Here is a 19886-nt window from a genome sequence, read left to right as displayed (position 1 = left end):
GATCTTTACAAAAGAGTGAATGCCTTTACAGCAGCAAAATAGAGGCCAACAAGCAAATACAGGTGTTATGATCCGGTGTGTACTTACTTTTGGCCATATAGTGTATATGTTACATATATGTCATATTTTGACCTGTTTTTTGGCTTCAGATTTATAAAGTTCCCTGTCATTTCCATCAAATCAATGTTCAATTCGATTTTTCGAATTTTAGTCAATGTCAATAAATAGCTGATAATATACTTTTCCTTAAAATAGCTGACTGAATCAAAGCATTTATTGTTTGGGTTTAGCGCTATCTATAGAAAAAAGAATTGTAAATCAACATAAATTCCACTAATGGCTTTGTTTGCTTTATTCTAATATCAGACACCCCAAGAGTACGAGCGGGACTACACCAGAGAGCGAGAGCAAAAAGGAGTTGAGGCCAGCAAATTTCACGGTTTTGCCTATGATGGAATCTGGGTGATTGCGAAGACACTAAGTCGTGTAATGGAGCTTCTCCGTCAGAAGCAGACGCATGACATTTACCATAACATGACTATGGATGACCGGGAGGTGGGAAAGTTAGTGCTGGATGTGATGAACGAAACCAACTTCTTCGGAGTAACGGTGAGACTCTGTTCCTCTGTCAGTCTTTCAGCACAATTGTGAAGTACAGGGTGACAGCCAGATTTCTAATGAACTGTTATGTTCCTTGTGACGCCTCATCGACATTCATGAATGGATATGTGTTAGGAAAAACAGCACTGATCTTCAATGAAGCTTGGAGAAACAATTCCTCTGTATACAGGCTCACACTGTATACTGTATGTTCTAAGTATCCTTTAAAATTCGGTTGCACTCAAGGGCAATGAGCCTGCAATTCTTGGCATCCCTGGTGGCCCTTTACTCTAAAAAAACTTTATGGGCAACTAGCAAGATCTATGCATGCTGCTTTTGCTGAGATGTCAAGCAACATTTACTCAAGCACAAGTATTCATAAAAGCCATATTATGATTGGTGTTGTTGACATGCAAGAGTGAGATATTAGTGAGTTTTGAAAGGGATGAGGAAAGGCAGTGGTTTGGGGTGGGGCAAGAGATCAGTACCTGGTATGGGAGACCATGAGCAAACAGAAAATCTAATATGAAAAAAAACCAGCTTGCAGGGTGGCGAGAGCTCGAAAGAGCTGTAAAGATTTGGTATGCAGGGAGCATTGTGCCTGCAGACATGCTTTTTGTTTGTGTGTGTGTGTGTTTGTGTGTGTGTGGTTAAAGCGATAGGATGAAAAAAAGAGAATGAGAGAGAAAAAAGGAAAAAAAAGCTTGGCAGCAAATGTAAACCTGGTGAATCTAGCTATTACTGTAGCAAACAGCAAAGTAGGAGAGCTAATATAGTGCAAAATGAGATTAGTTGTTTTGAACACTCTTAGGTTTTAGCTAGAGTTTATTTTACATCTATCATTGTCCCTGGTGAAGTGTGGTAGACACTGAGCTTGACAACATCTATCCTGGGCCATGGGAACACAGCCTCCTTCCTCAGCACTGCACAATAATAGAGGGAAAAATAACTGCAGTAAAACAAACAGCTCTCTAGAAAGAAAGAGAGCAGCCGTGTAAGCAGAACAGCAAAACAAGATAGTTTATAGAGAAATGCTGTGTGGGGTATTTTAAAGGAGAATGATTGTTTGGAGTTTTTCTGCAAAATTAGTCCATGCTGATCAATTTGCAGAATAAGCATTGAAATGTCAGCTATGCATTTTACCCCAATATAACCGCCTTATTTGCAGTGTGCAGTTTTGCAAAAAAAAAAAAAAAAGTTCAAGGTTATAGTTGTTCTCTCAGAGGATATTTTCCTAAACCCATGTAGAATCTATAGGAATTATTATTACTGTTGGGTTTTCCCTGCATTCCAAGTCCCTTGATGCTGTAAACTCTGACTCCTTGACTTGCATTGTCAGAGTCTGAAACCACCATGCAGGGCTATTGATCGAGTAGCAGCACACTTCAGGAAGTAAAACATTAGCTCAGTGAAACCTCTGAGGAGTACAGATCACTCTAATGAGAGCTCGAGGGCTAGACCACTGCTGAACCTTTGACTGGATCAGAGCCAGTACCAGCTTTTCCTGCTTTGAAGCTGAACCAGAAACTCATTTAATTCCTAATGTTTATGTTGTAAATCAACAACAGTTTTAACTGTCAAATAAAAATGCAGGTCTTGAAATTTTTTTTATAGTATTCTCTGTGAATTTAGGAGAAGTTTTCAATAGTATCCAGTGTTGCTTGTTATCCAGTGTTGTTACAGAAGTCTGATACTCTTCACCAATGATCATGATCAAGAACTACTTACTGTCATGAAAAATGACTGTTTGACTTACCAGGCATTTACTCTGGGTGTTCTTAAATGTTTATGTGAATGAGAAAGAACAAAGAGGCATAAACTGTCTTTTATTTTGGGTGAATATAATAGTATGCTATATCATAGTTATAGTACACAGCAAGAGCAGACAGTTACAAAGTAGGGTAATCTGATAAACAGACAGATAGTAGAGCATCCCATCAGGAAACTCGGCGCACAGAACTAAGGCTTACATTTATGGACATAAAGCATGATAAAACAAAACAAACCAGGTGGACACAATAGGGTAACAAATCAAAGATACGACAGGGACAGGATGTGGGGGGTGGACAGTTTCTGGTCCACGTCAAATGTTTTTACTCCCATGTATTTGAGCCTCAGGCAAAACTTGTGCGCACACACACAGATATATATATATATATATATATATATATATATATATATATATATATATATATATATATATATAACAGGCTTGTAGAGGCATGCTGATTCAGCTGCTCTGCTGTTCTTCCGTCACAACTAAAAGAGTGGGAATAGAGTCTCGAAAAACAGTTTCACACCTGCACAGCATTTACACACCCCTACCTCACTGCAGGATGACACACACACACACATCCATCATAAGGCTGAATTTATTATAGAGCCCATGCTTTTTGGAAAATTTGTTGTTGGGTCAATTGCAGTCAGGCAATTTGTGAGTATAGGAAAGAGAACAAGTATTGGCAAAGGAAATGTATGGTATATACAAGAGAAATGAAATAATGATGTCATAGTGAAGGGAAATTACAATGCTACAGCATACAAAGAAGTCCTGTACAATTTTGTGCAATCTTTGTGGCAACAATTTGGGGAAGATTTACATGTGAGTGTGATGGTCAAGTGTCCACAGACCATGGACTAATTACATGGTCTAATTACACAGGACGCTATTAAATATTGCTGCCATTTGCACCAGAGCTTTAATTAATGGTAGCATACCGTATATGAACACTCGTCACTAGCTTTGTGTTAGGGGTTAGGGTTGGAGTTAGAAATCAACTGGACACCACTAACCCTAGCTGTTTTCCTTTTAGTACAGTAACTAGTTGACAGGAATCAGAAAGCTCAGTTTTATTTCTACTTCTGTGACTAAGACCACATGGCAATTAGATTTCCACAGTTATGTAGATGTTCAAGAATTAAATGTAATGCAAACCTTTAAGAGACAGAGCCTCAAAAATAAAGAAACGCATGATGAAGGGACTCTAATCTACTCTGCACTTCAAAGCAGAACGACTTTAGAGATGACATGGGCTCTTAGTCCCTTCCCTGGGTACTAACTAACAGACTTCTAATCATTACCACAGTAATGCTGGGTGCTATTGAACCCAAATCCAGCCAAATGCCTCATTAGCCAACACAGTTGGCACACGGCCTTTGCTCAACACTTAACAGATAATGAACACATATTATCATATACACAAAATAATGAAGACAATGTTTTGACACACTGTTGAGGTTTCACGGTTAATGGCCTCCCTTATTACAGTATCTGTTTTTTTGTTGTTGTTTTTTTTCTTTAATCTAATCAGTCATCCACAGTGACCTGTCAAACAACCATTAATACATAACGTTCAGTGGGTTTTGTGTTATATTGGTTCACAGATCCTATTAACCATTTTAGCATTTTGTTACCAAGAAATCAACTATGAATTCGGTGACACACTGTATTCAGCTTTGGATTGTCAATAGAGATCACAGTCTCATTAACCGATACAGGCTTGTCAACTGGTCAACATGAACAGGACCTCCTTAGAGACCTCAACATGCTCTCACAATATTTAGCCAATCAATTTTGCCACTATTAATCATGTTTGCCTCTATAAAAGGATCAATTTCCAGACCTCTAATTTAATAAATGAGCCCAGAACCATGGACCATGGCAGACTGGAACGCAAACACTCCAGGTTGTCCCTGAGCCAAGAGTCAAGGCTTCAGCAGTAAAGCAGAGCATTACTCTTAATAAAGCTTGCCATAAACATGGGAATGACACTGTAGCCTGAATCCGTGCCTAAAGCGCTGCAAAGCTGGGTTTTTTATGCAGTTTGTCTGAAGATTGTATGTGTTTTCACAGGGTCAGGTGATGTTCAGGAATGGAGAGCGCATGGGAACTATCAAATTCACACAGTTTCAAGGTAAGTGCAATCTGCATTTAGGGATCAATTAGAACTAGTATGTCACTCTCTGGCTTACAGAATGATCCTATAAGCCCCCTCCCTGTAGGGCATTGGTGGGCCAGTTATTAAGACTTTGGGCTACTGGTCATAAAGATGTTTGTCTAAATCCCATCATTGCCAGGATGCTCTTGAACAAGACCAATAACTTCAACTGCTCAATTGTAAGTCGGAAGCTATATGAGTACCTCTAAAGCTGATAGATCCCTTTTCCCTGTGGATTACTGTCTTTATGTGATATCAACTATGTCCAATGCTGGTAGAATACACAAGCAAGATTTTATTTAAAGGCAAACTCAGATTTAACAGTCCTGATCATGACCTCAGAAACATGGACCAACTATACAACTGATGAAGCTATAGAATACAATACAAAATACACAAATCACGAATGTTAACTGGCAAGTACATACAGATTCTATACTTATCCCTCTAACTCAACAGGTTTCTGGGTCCTGTGTAAAGTTCTGTTCAATAAGATTAGATCTGGGTGCAGGATTTAATCTCTGAGTAGGGATTCCCTTGTCATAACCCATAACCCACAGCCAACATTTCAGTCTTATCTAAATCTGTGCAGAGCTGCAGTGGTGTCCCTTATAGCATCACACCTTACATCATCACACACGTATTTGTGATTTGTATGTGTTTGAGGGAGAAAGAGAATGTTTGACGCACCAGGACAACAAAATCTATTAAGCTGTGAACTGGCTGGCAATTTGATGACAACTGACAGCCGTGGATAAGCAGTGAAAAACGCACTGGAACAAATGTGCTACTGCACCACTATGACAATCACAAGTTGCCCCAACTTGCTCTTGTCTCACACACATATACACCCTTTAAACACACACCAAGTAAACAGGGTCATGTCTTTTTTTTTCTCAAAACATGTTTCTAAATGTAAAATATTAACCATTTTACCATTAAAATATTAACCATTATAATCTTCTCCCAATAATCACCTGATTGTTCTTTTTTAATTTGACCAATGTATCATCTCTCTGTTTCCTGTCTCTTTCTTTCATTCTTCTTTGTATTCTCTCCTACATCCCTGTCCTCCACCTCTCTCCAAATGACTCGTTGCATGCTAATTACCCAGCTTGTATATTTAAAGAGATGTTGAGCCTCTGCTCATATCTGCCATACGTCTCTGAGCCCATCTCTCATATCCCTCTTTGTCAACTCCATCTGGACGAGGTGGGGGGAAATTCATAAACTAGTTATGGTAATGATGACCTTGCAATGAATCTCAGCATATGTTTTGTCAAAATTGTTTTAGACACAAGATCACTGCTATTTAATTAATTATGCTTAGCTGATATGAAGAAGAAGTGGCAAGGACACATTCTAGGTTTAGCACTATATCAAAATTAAGACCTAGATTATGTAGGATCCTGAAGGGAACACTGGTTGTGAGTTTGGAATATACCTGGAATAGGTCACACATTCACACACTTATTCACACTTATATGTGATTTAAACTGGGGGATTTTATTAATGGAGCTTTTAAAAATGTCAACACAAGACTTATAAAGACATAAAGAGAAAATTAACAAATTAATAGTTAATTGTTTAAATTGTGCATTTACAGTGCAAACCCAAGCTTTAATATAGACAGCAATATTCTTTTCTAGAAACCTATATAATGTAGAAATATGGGAATATTAACTAAAACATTAATATACAGTTTAAGTTGCAAAATTACTCGTATAATTACTAATTATATACTGGGCCATTGTTTGGTTCTGATCCTAACAAAGGTTAAAGGAACTACTAGAATAATTCTATAGCAGAAGTAATCACCATATAAAAAATGGCCATAGCTCAGCAACTGCTGTTGCAGCCAGTCACATTCATTTAGGATTTTGAGAAAGAAAAGCACTTTCACAGATTTCTATATATATATTTACCTTCTCTGTTTTATTGAAGTAGCAGCTTTTGCTGAAGATAGCAAATCCTGATGTCACAGACATCTGTGGCCGGGGGCCGTGAGAGCAATATTTGTTGTGGTCTCAGGGTGGGAGAATTGGTATGCTCTCTCACCTGTCAATCACAGCAACAATAGCCAATCATAAGCATCTGTAAGCTCACCCTGATGAGGGTAGAAATCGGTTTCCTCATATGGTTTTATGTTACCGTGTAACACAGCATGCGTAGCAGGTGAAGGTAATAAGGTATAAAAAATTATAAGGTAAATTCCATAGCCATTTGTACATGTTGCTTATCTGGACCTATACATACAATTCTATGTAGCTAGATCTTCACACACTGCAGTTGGATATTACTGAATTGTTACCATTTATTCAAACAATTAATATATCGAGCATGGTTTTCAAAACTACCACAATCCCTTATAATAAGCTTATACATACTTAACACCCTATTTTACTCTGCTCAGTGTAGATATGTCAAAATATAACTAATGCTCAGTGACTGTAGCAGTAGTCTTCACCTGATAAAAGCTTAGAAGAAGCCATTAAACTCGACATGCATGCATGAACCCATTAGCCAGGTTTGGCCACTGAATTGTCGCCTCAATGTAAACACCCAAGACAAAGAGCTCCTCTGAAAACTACGTTAAGGGGACCGGACATTTTGGAACTGACTGCTAATGAGGGCTCAGAGAGATAGAGAGAGAGAGAGAGAGAGAGAGAGAGAGAGAGAGAGAGAGAGAGGGAGATGGGGGTTGATTAGCTTGAGGAGTGTGCAGTTAGTAGATCCTGTGGCCTGTAATGGTGTTTCGGCCTGTTGCTCAGAGAGAGCTGGCCTGCGTGGCTGGATGTTCAGTAGGTCACAACTAGCACAGACAGCTGCAATAAGCCTCAGCCACCTTTCCACACATGGAGCAGAGAAAAAGGGGATTAAAATAAAAAAAGAGGAACACATATATCACAATTCTGCTATTTATATCACTTATTATATCGACACATTTTTATATTCATTCACATTTGCATGCATGAAGGAAGACACAATTTCACTTTCATTAAAGAAATATCATGGGGCTTCTTATTCGATTCTAGGAAACACATAAACACATGAGACGCAATAAATAGACTGATGACATTTCAGATCTGCTCATGATGGTCTCCCTGTGCATGTAATTCAGTCTATAGCAATTCTTGTAATACAACCATGAGACATATACAAACTATCAATGAAATTGAAGCTGATATACAGTATATGAGATGCCTCGGGTTTAATTTGAAATTAACTCTTAGTTGAGATCTTTTTTTATGGTACCTATGGGCACATAACCACAAATATATCTAATTATGCAACCCAATGTTTAATAGCCTTCATGTGTTATTGGTTCATTAACATCTGAACCAATAACATATATTGTTTTTTTAACATCTTTCCCTCATAGGAGAAAAGATATGATTCCATTTATTGTGCCAGATGCAAGCGTGGTTATAAATATAAATGATTAATATACTTTCGGTTCTGAATTTTCTACATTCTGTACCACCGATGGCTCTGACATTACAAGGGATGTCTGAAGTTTACTATCTAGCAACAGTTTGATAATGAATACAGTATATTACACACGTCTACATTTAAAAGTGTTTTAAGTCCATTGTTCTCTACTTTGTTCATGTCTTGTTTGCTTCAATTTCCAAACATAGTAAACCTATATTCCCTTTGTTTTAATAATAATTAATCATTAAAAATTAATAATTAATAATAATTAATAAATAAACTCTAAACTGGGGCACGGTGGCTTAGTAGTTAGCACGTTCGCCTCACACCTTCAGGGTCGGGGTTCGATTCCCGCCTCCGCCTTGTGTGTGTGGAGTGTGCATGTTCTCCCCGTGCCTCGGGGGTTTCCTCCGGGTACTCCGGTTTTCTCCCCGTTCCAAAGACATGAATGGTAGGTTGATTGGCATCTCTGGAAAATTGTCCGTAGTGTGTGATTATGTGAGTGAATGAGAGTGTGTGTGTGTGTGCCCTGTGATGGGTTGGCACTCCGTCCAGGGTGTATCCTGCCTTGATGCCCGATGACGCCTGAGATAGGCACAGGCTCCCCGTGACCCGAGGTAGTTCGGATAAGCGGTAGAAAATGAGTGAGAGAGAACTCTAAACTTACAGTGTTAAACTAATGTGTGCTTTGTCGCCCTACCTATTTAGTCCTCCAAAGGAATTTCTAAAGAAAACAAAGTATGCTAGAATAAATACAACACCTCTTTTGTGCTCGTTACATCTGTGACATCTATTTCATTTGTGCCTTTTACATCAATGCTGATGATACAGTAGTGTCATTGCTGTTGGCTAAAAAGTCTGGGCTAGAAAGAAATCAACCACAAGCTTGCTTCTTCATACTTCATTTGTTGGTATTCAGTGCAAAATATTTAAGAGCACATATTCTGATGTGAAAGCCAAAAATGAAATCTTATAGTGACATACTTTTATGTGTTAAAAACAGGGAGCTTGGCCTTGTGTACAGGTGTACAGTTTTTTTTGCTCTTAAAAAAGCTCCAGGCATTTTATTTGTGATCTGGTCAGCTTTGCTAAATAGTTAATCAAGTTCCACTACAGGTCTTGTGTTGACTGAAGACTAAATGTAACTTGTGTGTATAGTATAGAAACTGCACAAAGGATAAAATAATCACAGTGGTGAAGAACTCCGCTATAGAGCTTTATGGTTTGATGAGCTAATGCTTAATTTGATTAGAGTTCTTTCCCCATTGAAAGATCGGAAAATCTCCCAGATTAAAGGAGTGATTCAGACTAGAGCTCTTATCAGAGCAGTTCTCAACTACCTTCTTCCTTCTGTCTCTTGCAGAGGGCCAGGAAGTAAAGGTTGGGGAGTACAATGCCATCGCTGACATCCTGGACCTTATCAACAACACCATCAGGTTTCAAGGTAAGAAAAGTCCAGCACAGTTCGGCCTGTGTGTGTGTGTGTGTGTGTGTGTGTGTGTGTGTGTGTGTGTGTGTGTGTGTGTGTGTGTGTGCGTATGTGTGTGTTTGTGTCTCCCTTTTTCATTTATATGATCTAATGAATAATTCATTTTTTTCAGTTCACATTATTGTAAACTTCGTCATTTGTTTGATTCCCAGGATTTTTGTATTTGTTATCTCTCTCTCTCTCTCTCTCTCTCTCTCTCTCTCTCTCTCACACACACACACACACACACACACACACACACACACACACAAGGAATTACAAGGAAATACTTCTTTTTGACGTCAGATGTGTCTTTAAATAGAACTTGGTAAGACAAGCCATAGGAATCAATTGGAACACAGACAAAAGCTTGCAAAGTAAGCAAAGGAGGAAAAAAAAATTGACAAAACATTGCGGTCACTGACCACAAACACCAAACAGAGGGTCGTTTGCAAAGTCCTGTTAACTCAAACGAATAGACTCGAACGAATAGTTTGCCTTTGAATTGTGTTTAAGACCATTATAGTGTGGGTAAAGCAGCCTGTTTCTCAGGACACTGAAACTGCTGAATACTAAGTAGCTTCTTCATACCTCAGAATTGAACACAAATAATAAATAAATCCTTCAATAAACCATTAAATAAATTCTGGCAAAATATACAGGCCTATATTATTCTCAGTCCTGTTATACTTTTGCATGTGAAATTGTTAAACTCCCTGCTTTAGCAGTCTTATCTCTTGAGCTGATCCTTCTGAAGCGTCAATTTACATGAAATTTACATTATAATGCTTTTTTGTCTGAAGGTGGCATTTATGAAAAAATGTAAGCATGCAGTAAAGTGTCATTCCTTTTAAAAGACTTGACGTGTATCTGACGTGTATGATGTGTATCCATCCTAGGTGTGGAGCCTCCCAAAGACCGGACATTTGTGCGTCTGGAGCGACGGCATATAAACGTACCACTTTACAGCATCCTGTCCACCATCACTATCCTGGGCATGCTCATGGCAGGCGCCTTCCTCTTCTTCAACATCAAAAACCGAAACCACAGGTCAGGATGCGGTTACGCATTTCATTGCATTCACCAGGAGTCAAACATTCTGCAGCCAGGGACTGCTTTAACTGCAAAATATATTTCACTGAGTACACTTACGAACATAATATTATGTTCATGTAATTATTAGGCTCATTATTTAAATGTGTACAATAATAATTTGGCAATTTACTGGATCCCTAGAGCTTTTTTAGCTTTTTTAAACTCTTCACTGACAGAACACATTAACATTAAACCTATTCAGGTTTAGTGACCAGTCAAACAGAATAATAACACCATAATAAATATTTGGTAATGGTGGGTTGTGATTTTTTTTGCACTGTAATGAAATGAAAAAATCATATACCTCTTGAGGTCCTTGATCCCAATTTAAGAACTAATTTTCTGTATACAATATGAGACTGAGAATATGTGTCTTTGCACACAATATTTTGTCTTTGCACAGGCTAATCAAAATGTCCAGTCCTTACATGAACAACCTGATCATCCTGGGAGGCATGCTGTCCTACGCGTCCATCTTCCTCTTTGGCCTGGACGGCTCTTTTGTCTCAGACCAAGCTTTCGAGACCTTGTGCACTGTGAGTAGTGACTGCTCTTTTAGCAACATCTGTGTTCTGACTTAAATATGTGCATCCAAATGAAATTAAAGAACACTTCCACCTTCACTCTCCATACCCTGGCATGCTATACAGCACTGAGCTTCCCTTTAGATGATTCTGGCAATTGTGCTGCTTCTCTTTGTCAGAACATGACAATCGCGACCTCGTTTTAATTAAGACATTTTTGATTGCTGTGAAGGCATAAGTCCTTGGGGAGAGTCCAGAAATTGTGTGGTGTGTGACGCATTTTAGTAGCCTGAGCCAAGTCGAGCAACTCCAAACAGCCAAGACAAACACTGGATTACTGATAGCAGTGATGATGGATGCCATGGATGTATTTAAGCTTTTTAATTGTAATGTTTCTAGACTGATAGTTCGATGGCAGTGCTTTTTGGTTAAATCAAGCAATGAAGTAAGATATAAGGTGTGTAGGGTCTTATTTCTTAAAGTAGGTTTGGAAGTACCTTCACTAATACTTTCCTTATGACTGGTATCCACAAGGCTACATGATAAGTTCTGAATGACAACTGACATACAGTATGCTTATGTAAACAGTATTACATGTTTATTACAATGGTCTGTGTGTGCTTTATTCCTTTTATACCACAGTAATTGGCATGATTCATTTAATGTATTAAATAAACATCACAAGCTACATGTTTAACTATTTATAGTTACATTAATGTTGTGAACGTTCAGACATTACTGCTATACATTACTCAATACCTTCTACTCTGGAAAATTAACAGCACTGTGATATAAGTTGGTTTAATTACACTACTAATGACAAGGTTATGACATCATCATGATTACCATTATGTGACCATGTACCAGTTGTACCAATGTACCAGAAAATCATTATGTCATTAAAATCAGCAGCAAAAGCAGCTTTTAGTATTAATAATGATTTACCAAAGTTATGATAGGCTCATGTAGTTATTCCACAGCTCTATAAATACCAGACTTAAACGAAGCAGGACTTGACTCTTCTTTTCTGAGGAGTGTTCTAGTGAAAAGTCAAATAGGATCGTTCTTTTTTCTTGCAGACTGTGCTCAAGTCAAATCACTCTTTGTTGGAATTCTTTTATTTGCCACAAAATAGTTTAATGACTACAAACCGTAGCTTCATAGAATTATAAGTATCACAGCAAGGTGTTTCTGGCAGTAACAGATACTAGGATATCTACAGTGCTTTATTGGATGTAAACAAATTATTTGGTTGCCTCAATCTATCCAGCTCTGTAATTGAATCTTTCACATAAAATAGGAATTTTTATGGTTCAAAATTATTGCTGCTCATTATAACATTTAGCCTTTATATGTATATGTACAAATTCCTCTTCAGCAATCTCAAAAATAAACGATTTCCCACTGTTGAAATTGTCCTTCTCTGATTTATTCATCACAGATTTAGTCTGGCAGCAGAATAGGAACAGTTTTTATCATGCAATGTAACAAATGAGAAGTGAAACAACAGAAACGACAATAACTACAACAGTGAAAGCAAAAAAAAAAAGCTACAGATCTATTTTTGGTTAGAGAGAGTTGGTACTTTTACCATTTTCCTGCTATCTATATGAACTTCAGGAGTTACAGATGAAAATATATGATCTCTAACTCATCTCTCAAGCCTGTGCACAACTATTTTTTCAAGAGAGTAGCAGATCTGCAGCAATAAATGCAGCAGATAAATTCAATCCATTTAGTTATAGATTTCTTGGTCATGAGATCAGACAAAAAAAAAACTGGACTGGACTGGGAATTTTCTGAATTTTGTGACTAAATTGTTGCTGATTATCATTTATCAAGTCCACATCAGTGTTTACCGGAGATGCAATGGCGGCATAACAAATTTTATGAAATCTATTTTAAAACAGAAATCAAAAGCTGCTTCTTTAAAAGGTTAAAATATAGTCCTGACCTAATGAACTCTTTAGTGACAGCAAAGTGACCATATTGATTGTGTATATAGTATTAAGTGGGAAAAAAAACTCTTGGATTATAGTGTAATATCTAGATTTGCTGTGTAGCATTTTAGTAGTTTTAAGCTACAAATGTGTATCTACAGTAAGAGTACTTTCACATTTTCAAGAAACGAAACAAATGTCAAATTTTAGCAAAAGAAAACCCAACAACCGTTTTTGAAACATAATTATGTATAATATTATAAATATCTGTTAAGTGTAAACATCTTACATATAGTTTCTACTCTTTTCTTGTCATAGTACATAGTAAAAAAAAGAAACCCAGACCACACTGCTTTGCATTGTAATGTGAACTGTCAGTAAAAGAAAGCTTTATTCTGAGTCATTCTAGCTAAACTGATGTGTCTCCTGCTCAGGTTCGCACATGGATCCTAATCGTGGGTTACACAACAGCGTTTGGAGCCATGTTTGCGAAGACCTGGAGAGTACATGCGATTTTCAAGAATGTAAAAATGAAGAAGAAGGTGAGCATTTCATTTATATATACATGCCATGACTCAGATATGCCTTCTTAATGTAATATTACTGCATGTCTATAAAGCTGCTTTGACATCAGATGTTTCAGCAACATTTCTCACTTGTGCTTCAACATACACACAGGGTCATGTTCACATACTGAGCGAAAATGCTTTGTTTCTCTCAATATGTTTAAAGGCTTACAGCTTGCAGCATGTTGTGCTACCAGACGTTTTTCTCTGTGCTTTGTTTGCTCACTTTCCTTATTGTTACCACGTACCTGTGTGTTGATCTTGAGTATGGAACGATCAACTGTCATCTATGCAGCTAATTCATGTGCCTAGTAAAAACTGTCCCGCTGGCACCACCAACACAGCCCCACCGACACAACACCAATGGTGCACCGCTTCTGTGGGCAGATTCAAGTATATAACTTTTAATGGGAGAAAAGATTAACACTAATCAGACAACAAGATTTTAATACAGTACATTCGTTCGGGTGGGTTTTGCATAGAGAAATTATCTGGACTGGACAGTACACAATACACTTGTCCAGACCCATGGCTTCTCCACATGATGATTGCTTGTAAAAATGGAAGAATTTTCATTTAAACAGTAATGAACATGACTGACATCTCAAACATAAATATATCTAACAGAGAGGTCTAACAGAGAGGTTGTATTTTATGTCTGTAATTGTAAAATATTGTAAATAAACTTTAGGTATACAGGTATTTTTAATTATCTACATATCGTCGCTGTCGGGCGGAAACCTTGTATGTCCAAATTTTGTCAATTTCATATTTTTTCACATATCGATGCTATTGGTCAGTCCCCACATGGGTTTGTTATTTTTACAAGTTATTAACCAATCTAAAGTCTTGAAAATAGCTTGAGCGCAAATCTCATAACTCCATTGAACACTTCAACTGTCCACCTCTTCTTCACTCCGCGGGAGAGCTTCGCGCCATATTTCTCCTCAAGAAGAGTCACAACGAATCAACACGTCTTCTGAGGTAAATGTCCTCAAAACAAAAGAAAAAAAAATCTTGACCCCCGCTAGTTCTGGTGCTCGTCTGAGGACAGGAATTTAGCGCAAGACAATCCACTGCAACGCGGACTAAACCCTGTGCATTGCAGATAAGATGCGGCGTTTTTTTAATTTCCTGAAAAATAACGGTTTTAGAGATACGAGGATTCCGCCTGACAGCGACGATATGTTTTTGATCGTTTATCTAAATATCTAGCTGTCACTACTATCTTCTGGGAAATTGAGCTAGCAAAGCTTACAAAGTGAAGGTTTTTTTAACCTGAATTTGGAAAGTCTTCTGATGTTTTTATTTATTTTACTAGAACTCCAAAACAATGCATAGCCTGGACACGATAACAATAGCCAATATAAGAAACATATACATATAGTGTGCAGGTCCATAATGGACCTCCATTGATATCTTTGGTAAGTCAACATGATCAAAGAATATCTGGCAACCTTATAAGTGTGACCTGTCCACAGGTCATTTGAATAATCTGCATGAGCTCCTCTGAAAATCATGTTAAGCACCGTTTTAGCACCAGTTTGAATATGAATAACTTTTCCTCACTTCTCCCATGACATAGCTTTTGAACTTAACTCTGAATACAGCCCACACACATTAATTGCTGGCTTTGGAAGCAGCAGAGAGCCTGTGCTAAGAAGAGGTTGATGTAATCGAGGTAGAGGTCTGCACTGTGGAACAGGCTCTTCAGAGAATGGTTAGCCTACTAGTAGTTAGTTAGGTGCAGGATTTGATTTCTATTTGGTCATAATATACATTGATGCAGTTCCCATGTCAACAATAGGACACGTAAGATCAATTATGATCTCTGCAATACTAAAATAGTACTCACTTTTGTACTCAGTCTCTTCACACAAGATATACAATAGATATAAAAATGTCTACACACCCCTATTAAATTGGCAGGTTTTTGTGATGTCAAAAACCACGTACAGTGTCTAACAATTAAAATACAGCATGCGCACCCCTAAACTTTTATCCCACCACTCAGTCTTTTTGCCACGTAAGACTCATCCTGACATGGCAATATCTTCTCTCCCTTTCTTTCTAAAACTTACTAGATTCATTAAATAATAAGGGATCCCCTGTGCACAGCCTGCTTCAGGTAACCCTACATATTTTTAGTGGGATTCAGGTCTGGGCTCTGGCTAGGTCTTTCAGGATGATTGTTTATCTTTTGGCCAAGCCATACCTTTGTTGATTTGGATGTATTCTTTGCGTCATTGAGGTACTGAATTGTGAAATTCCTGTTCATCTTCAGCTTATTAGCAGACACCCAAAGGTTATGCCGTAAAATCGACTGCTATTTGTAGCTATTCATGATTCCATGTCCCTTCACCTTGGCAAAAGCTCCAGTTCTAGCTAAAAAAAAACAACTCTAAAGCCTGATCAGCCAACACCACGCTGCACCATGAGGATGGTGTTCATTTGGTGATGTGCTTTCTCATGCATAAAACATAACACATATTATACACATATTGGTCTCTTTAGACCATAACACATTTTATGGAAAGTTTGTGGTTGAAAAAAGAACAATAGCATTTTTGAATTGCATCTGTGCTAATAATCAAAAGGATGAAAATTTAACATGCATTTGAATAAAACTACATGAAAAAAAATTCCTGTGGCTCTGCAGCGGCACAACAAGAAGAATTCACTGTGATGCCGAGGGATTGTGAGCTCAAATCCCAACACTGATAGCAAAGGGGGAAAATTGTTTGGTGCTCTCTGGGTAAGGGGGATGGCATAATCACAGTGACATTAGCCAATGGTGGCTGTTTCCTATATGTGGAAGAGGGCATACTGCACTTTTCTCTAAGTGTGTTGTGTTGTAGGATGCAGTTAGCTTGCTTCATGTGTCTCAGATTAAGCACAGGTTAGCCATCACCTTTCACAGCTGGTAACTGTCGGCTGTAGAGTGGGATTTGGCAGATTACCAAAATGGGAAGAAGAAAAAACACCACTGTATTGGTGGATTTTAAATGTCTTTGTTGAATCACAACACCCGAGTCAGGGAAAGTGCTTTTAATTTCTAAGCACAAAGATATCAGCTGTGTGCAAACAGGAACAAATTGACACCCGAACAAATTAGCAAGTCTCCAGCATTTAGCATGTTATTTCTTTTCTGCTCATTACCCAGAGTTAACTAGTGATATTCCAGGCCTATAATATTGTATCACCACACACATCACCACACACAATACTGACACACACTTCATTAAAGTCTGTGAGATTTTACACCATGTGTTCACACACACTCCTGCTGACCTCCTTTCTGACATGCTTTCTATTTCCAATGCTTCTCACTTTTAGATATAAAGTAAGAAAATGGAGAGGGAGGCAGATGACACAGAGGGTTTTTTGTTGTGTGAGGCATTATGTAAAGGATAGCTAGCCTGTAACTGCACAGCTCAGCTGGCTTTTTTTATTTATAGAGCACGCACACACACTTCTGCCTTTCCTGCTGTTGTACTGGTGTGGGTGCTGAGTTTAAGTGAAAAAAGTGAGAGATGAAGAGAAGAGATAACAACAGACATGTACTGTCAGAAGCCTAGGGAAAAAGTAACATTCATTGAAAATGCAAGGAACTGAGAATGTCAGAGGAGAGATACTTGTGAGCAATAGAAACAGCACGAGCAGTGTCACTTACACCAAAATAGTTTTGTCCTGGTTTAACCACAGTTAAATTTATATCTTCATTTTAGCTCTGGATCATAAAAAAGAAAAACAAACAAGACAGAGTACGTACAACTTATTGTATTATCTCTGTGTATCAGACACTATTCACAGGTCAGCATTCAGGACATGAACAGATAAAAAAGTAGACTACAGAAACAATATACACAATGGGATGGTGGTTGGGTGGTGGGCAATGGGGAGTTTGGGGGTTGAAGATGATCTATAGATGATATCATCCCAGAACATCCGTTGTTTCTATACATTTATGTCATTTTATTGACTGAAAGGAAAATTATAAGACAATTGTGTGCATGTATCATGCTAAAAACATATAGCAACAGTGCTGCTGTAAAGACAGAGGTAACCCCATGTCTCCAGCGGGGACACATAGAGGACAGAAGAAGAGGACACATCCTTTCCAGTTAGCAATTCTTAGTTAAAGACAAATGCTGTGGTCGATAGAGACAAGCATGTATACTGTCTTGGCTCTTTAATCCACAGGGAAATTGGATTTCTGTGATGGTCAAGCATACAGGACTCAGGGTCTACTCTGACAGAGGAGTGAGTGCTGTGACATGCTCGAGCTATGGCTGCTGTTGACTCTGGAGTTGTGTTTGCCGCTTCTTTATTAAGCTGAGACACACACCTAGGGCATTTAGTTTCTAAAACAATTAACATTCAATATTAGTCCGGTGATGGAATGACATATTCACCAACAGTCTGAGTCTGCAATTTTTTTCCCCCCAATTTTTTTTTGCAATTGCAAAAACATTTGAAGACCTACACGTGAAACACATGAAACATACATGTTCACAAAAAGCAGGTGCTGAAGGTGAACCTAACAAAACTCAGGACTGACCATGATCTAGTTCCAGAAATCAGGACAGACCATGTGCTGGTATGCTGCAGAAGTCAAAAAGTGTGTTCCACTTATCATACATAAAAATACAATAGTTCCTAAACTCAGTAATGAATTAGCAGCAGTGTTACAATTTTATATTAGATCATATTAAGATTATATCAAGATTAATATTAGGATTTACAAAATGTGGCTTATAGACTAAACTGTTATTGTAACTAGATAGAGTTCATGATATAAATCTTTATGCATTTGTATAATGTTTTTTACAATGGACATTCTCACAAAGCAGCTTTACAGAAATAAATTCTAGTTGTAAAAATATATTCCCAATAAGCAAGTCAGAGATGATGATGGCAAGGAAAAACTCCCTTAGATGAGACTAAGATGAAGCTACCCTTGGAGGCTTGAGTGCAAAAAGGTTTGTGGCAATTGCAGTCCTAAAGCTTTATAGTAATTGTAGTCCTAAAGTATCATAGCAAATTTGTTCATGTCAATTGCAGTCCAAAGCCACCTTCATGGTGTCTAAGTGGTACAATCCACAGTAATCGCATGTATCTTAAGCTGTCCATTGGGCCCATCCACAGCAGTAGTGTGTGTAGTCCAGGTGATGAAAACTCCAAAAAGAAGTGGGGCATCACGATGGGTCAGGGAGGTATGGAGAGCGGAAGGGGTCAGGATTACTTGTACCACAGTTTAAGTAGGTCACTGCCTACAAAACAGTTTGAGGACCACTGATCTAAACCAAATCACAAAAACTACATACTGGCTATATCCTAACAGCATTATTAATAAACCTTACATAACTTAAATGCTTGACCATTAGTAAGAGGTCTATTAGTAAAGAGTCAACAATCATAACGCTATTGCTAAACCATAGATTAGTACCGACATGCCAACTAACTTACTGATTTTTTGCCGCCATCATCTAAACAGACTACTATGTGTCACCTGCATTGTATATTATTAATGTTGCTATTCTTCATCTCATTCAGCAGGTTTTCTATCATGAAAAAGCTGCTACCACATTTTACTACTCTCGTTTCCATTTTTTTTGTAGTTTTTTGCATTTTCTGCAGCAGATCCCCCACAGGAATAGCATCTAGTGCCACTGCAAAGGATAATTTAAATGTCCTTTGACATTAAGTGACTTTAAATGTCACTTAATATATCTTATTGTATTGAAATGTGCTGATCTTCCTTCTTTTCAAATGTTTGACTGTTTACTTGAACTCTACACCTCAGGCTGATTGAGGATAAAGGAAATCTCTTCCTTTATCCTCACAATTTTCATGACTCTTGCCAGCTAAGCATAGGGCAGTTTGGTTATGATCGAACTTTTACGTGTGGGTGTTCAGGTACACTTGCCCTTGAAATGTGCGCCCACTTACTGGGTCTTTGTATCCTAATGTATTGCAATATTTCCAGTGGCACGGAAGGTTTTAGCCTTCCTTTGTTTGGCCAATTCCAAAGCCATCAAAAGCCTATGGATCAAAACCAATTGCAAGCTCTGTTTGGGCCATGCAGTGGGGCACCTGAAAGGAATCATTGCATTACTCCATTGCGATACCTTTAAAGTGCACCCAGTCTCTACTCTCCATGACCTTTCCTTTGATTCTGTCCGGGTCAAATGCTGTTAAATAAAAATAAAAGATGAGACGGTGCTTTCATCGTCCGAAAGTTCAGTGTACTCCCTTTTGAATTGTCGGAGTGTCAACCATTTTCTTTCATTTCTCACATTCACATGTGCCCATCTCTT

General features: G+C 38.1%; 1 protein-coding gene across 1 annotated transcript in view; it reads left to right on the top strand.

Moving 5' to 3' along the window:
- The window catches only part of gabbr2 (gamma-aminobutyric acid (GABA) B receptor, 2), a 159784-nt gene that overhangs the window by 103777 nt on the left and 36121 nt on the right, over nt 1-19886 (top strand). Inside the window, exons 7-12 of the mRNA XM_060857363.1 lie at nt 367-609; nt 4454-4514; nt 9337-9417; nt 10341-10491; nt 10940-11072; nt 13435-13542. Of these exons, the coding sequence (XP_060713346.1) occupies nt 367-609; nt 4454-4514; nt 9337-9417; nt 10341-10491; nt 10940-11072; nt 13435-13542 (777 nt within the window). The remainder of the gene's footprint in view (nt 1-366; nt 610-4453; nt 4515-9336; nt 9418-10340; nt 10492-10939; nt 11073-13434; nt 13543-19886) is intronic.

The sequence above is a fragment of the Tachysurus vachellii genome, chromosome 21, assembly GCF_030014155.1.
Source record: "Tachysurus vachellii isolate PV-2020 chromosome 21, HZAU_Pvac_v1, whole genome shotgun sequence".
Lineage (NCBI taxonomy): Eukaryota > Metazoa > Chordata > Actinopteri > Siluriformes > Bagridae > Tachysurus > Tachysurus vachellii.
Note: the sequence above shows the minus strand (reverse complement) of the source record. Positions and strands in the feature narration are given on the sequence as shown.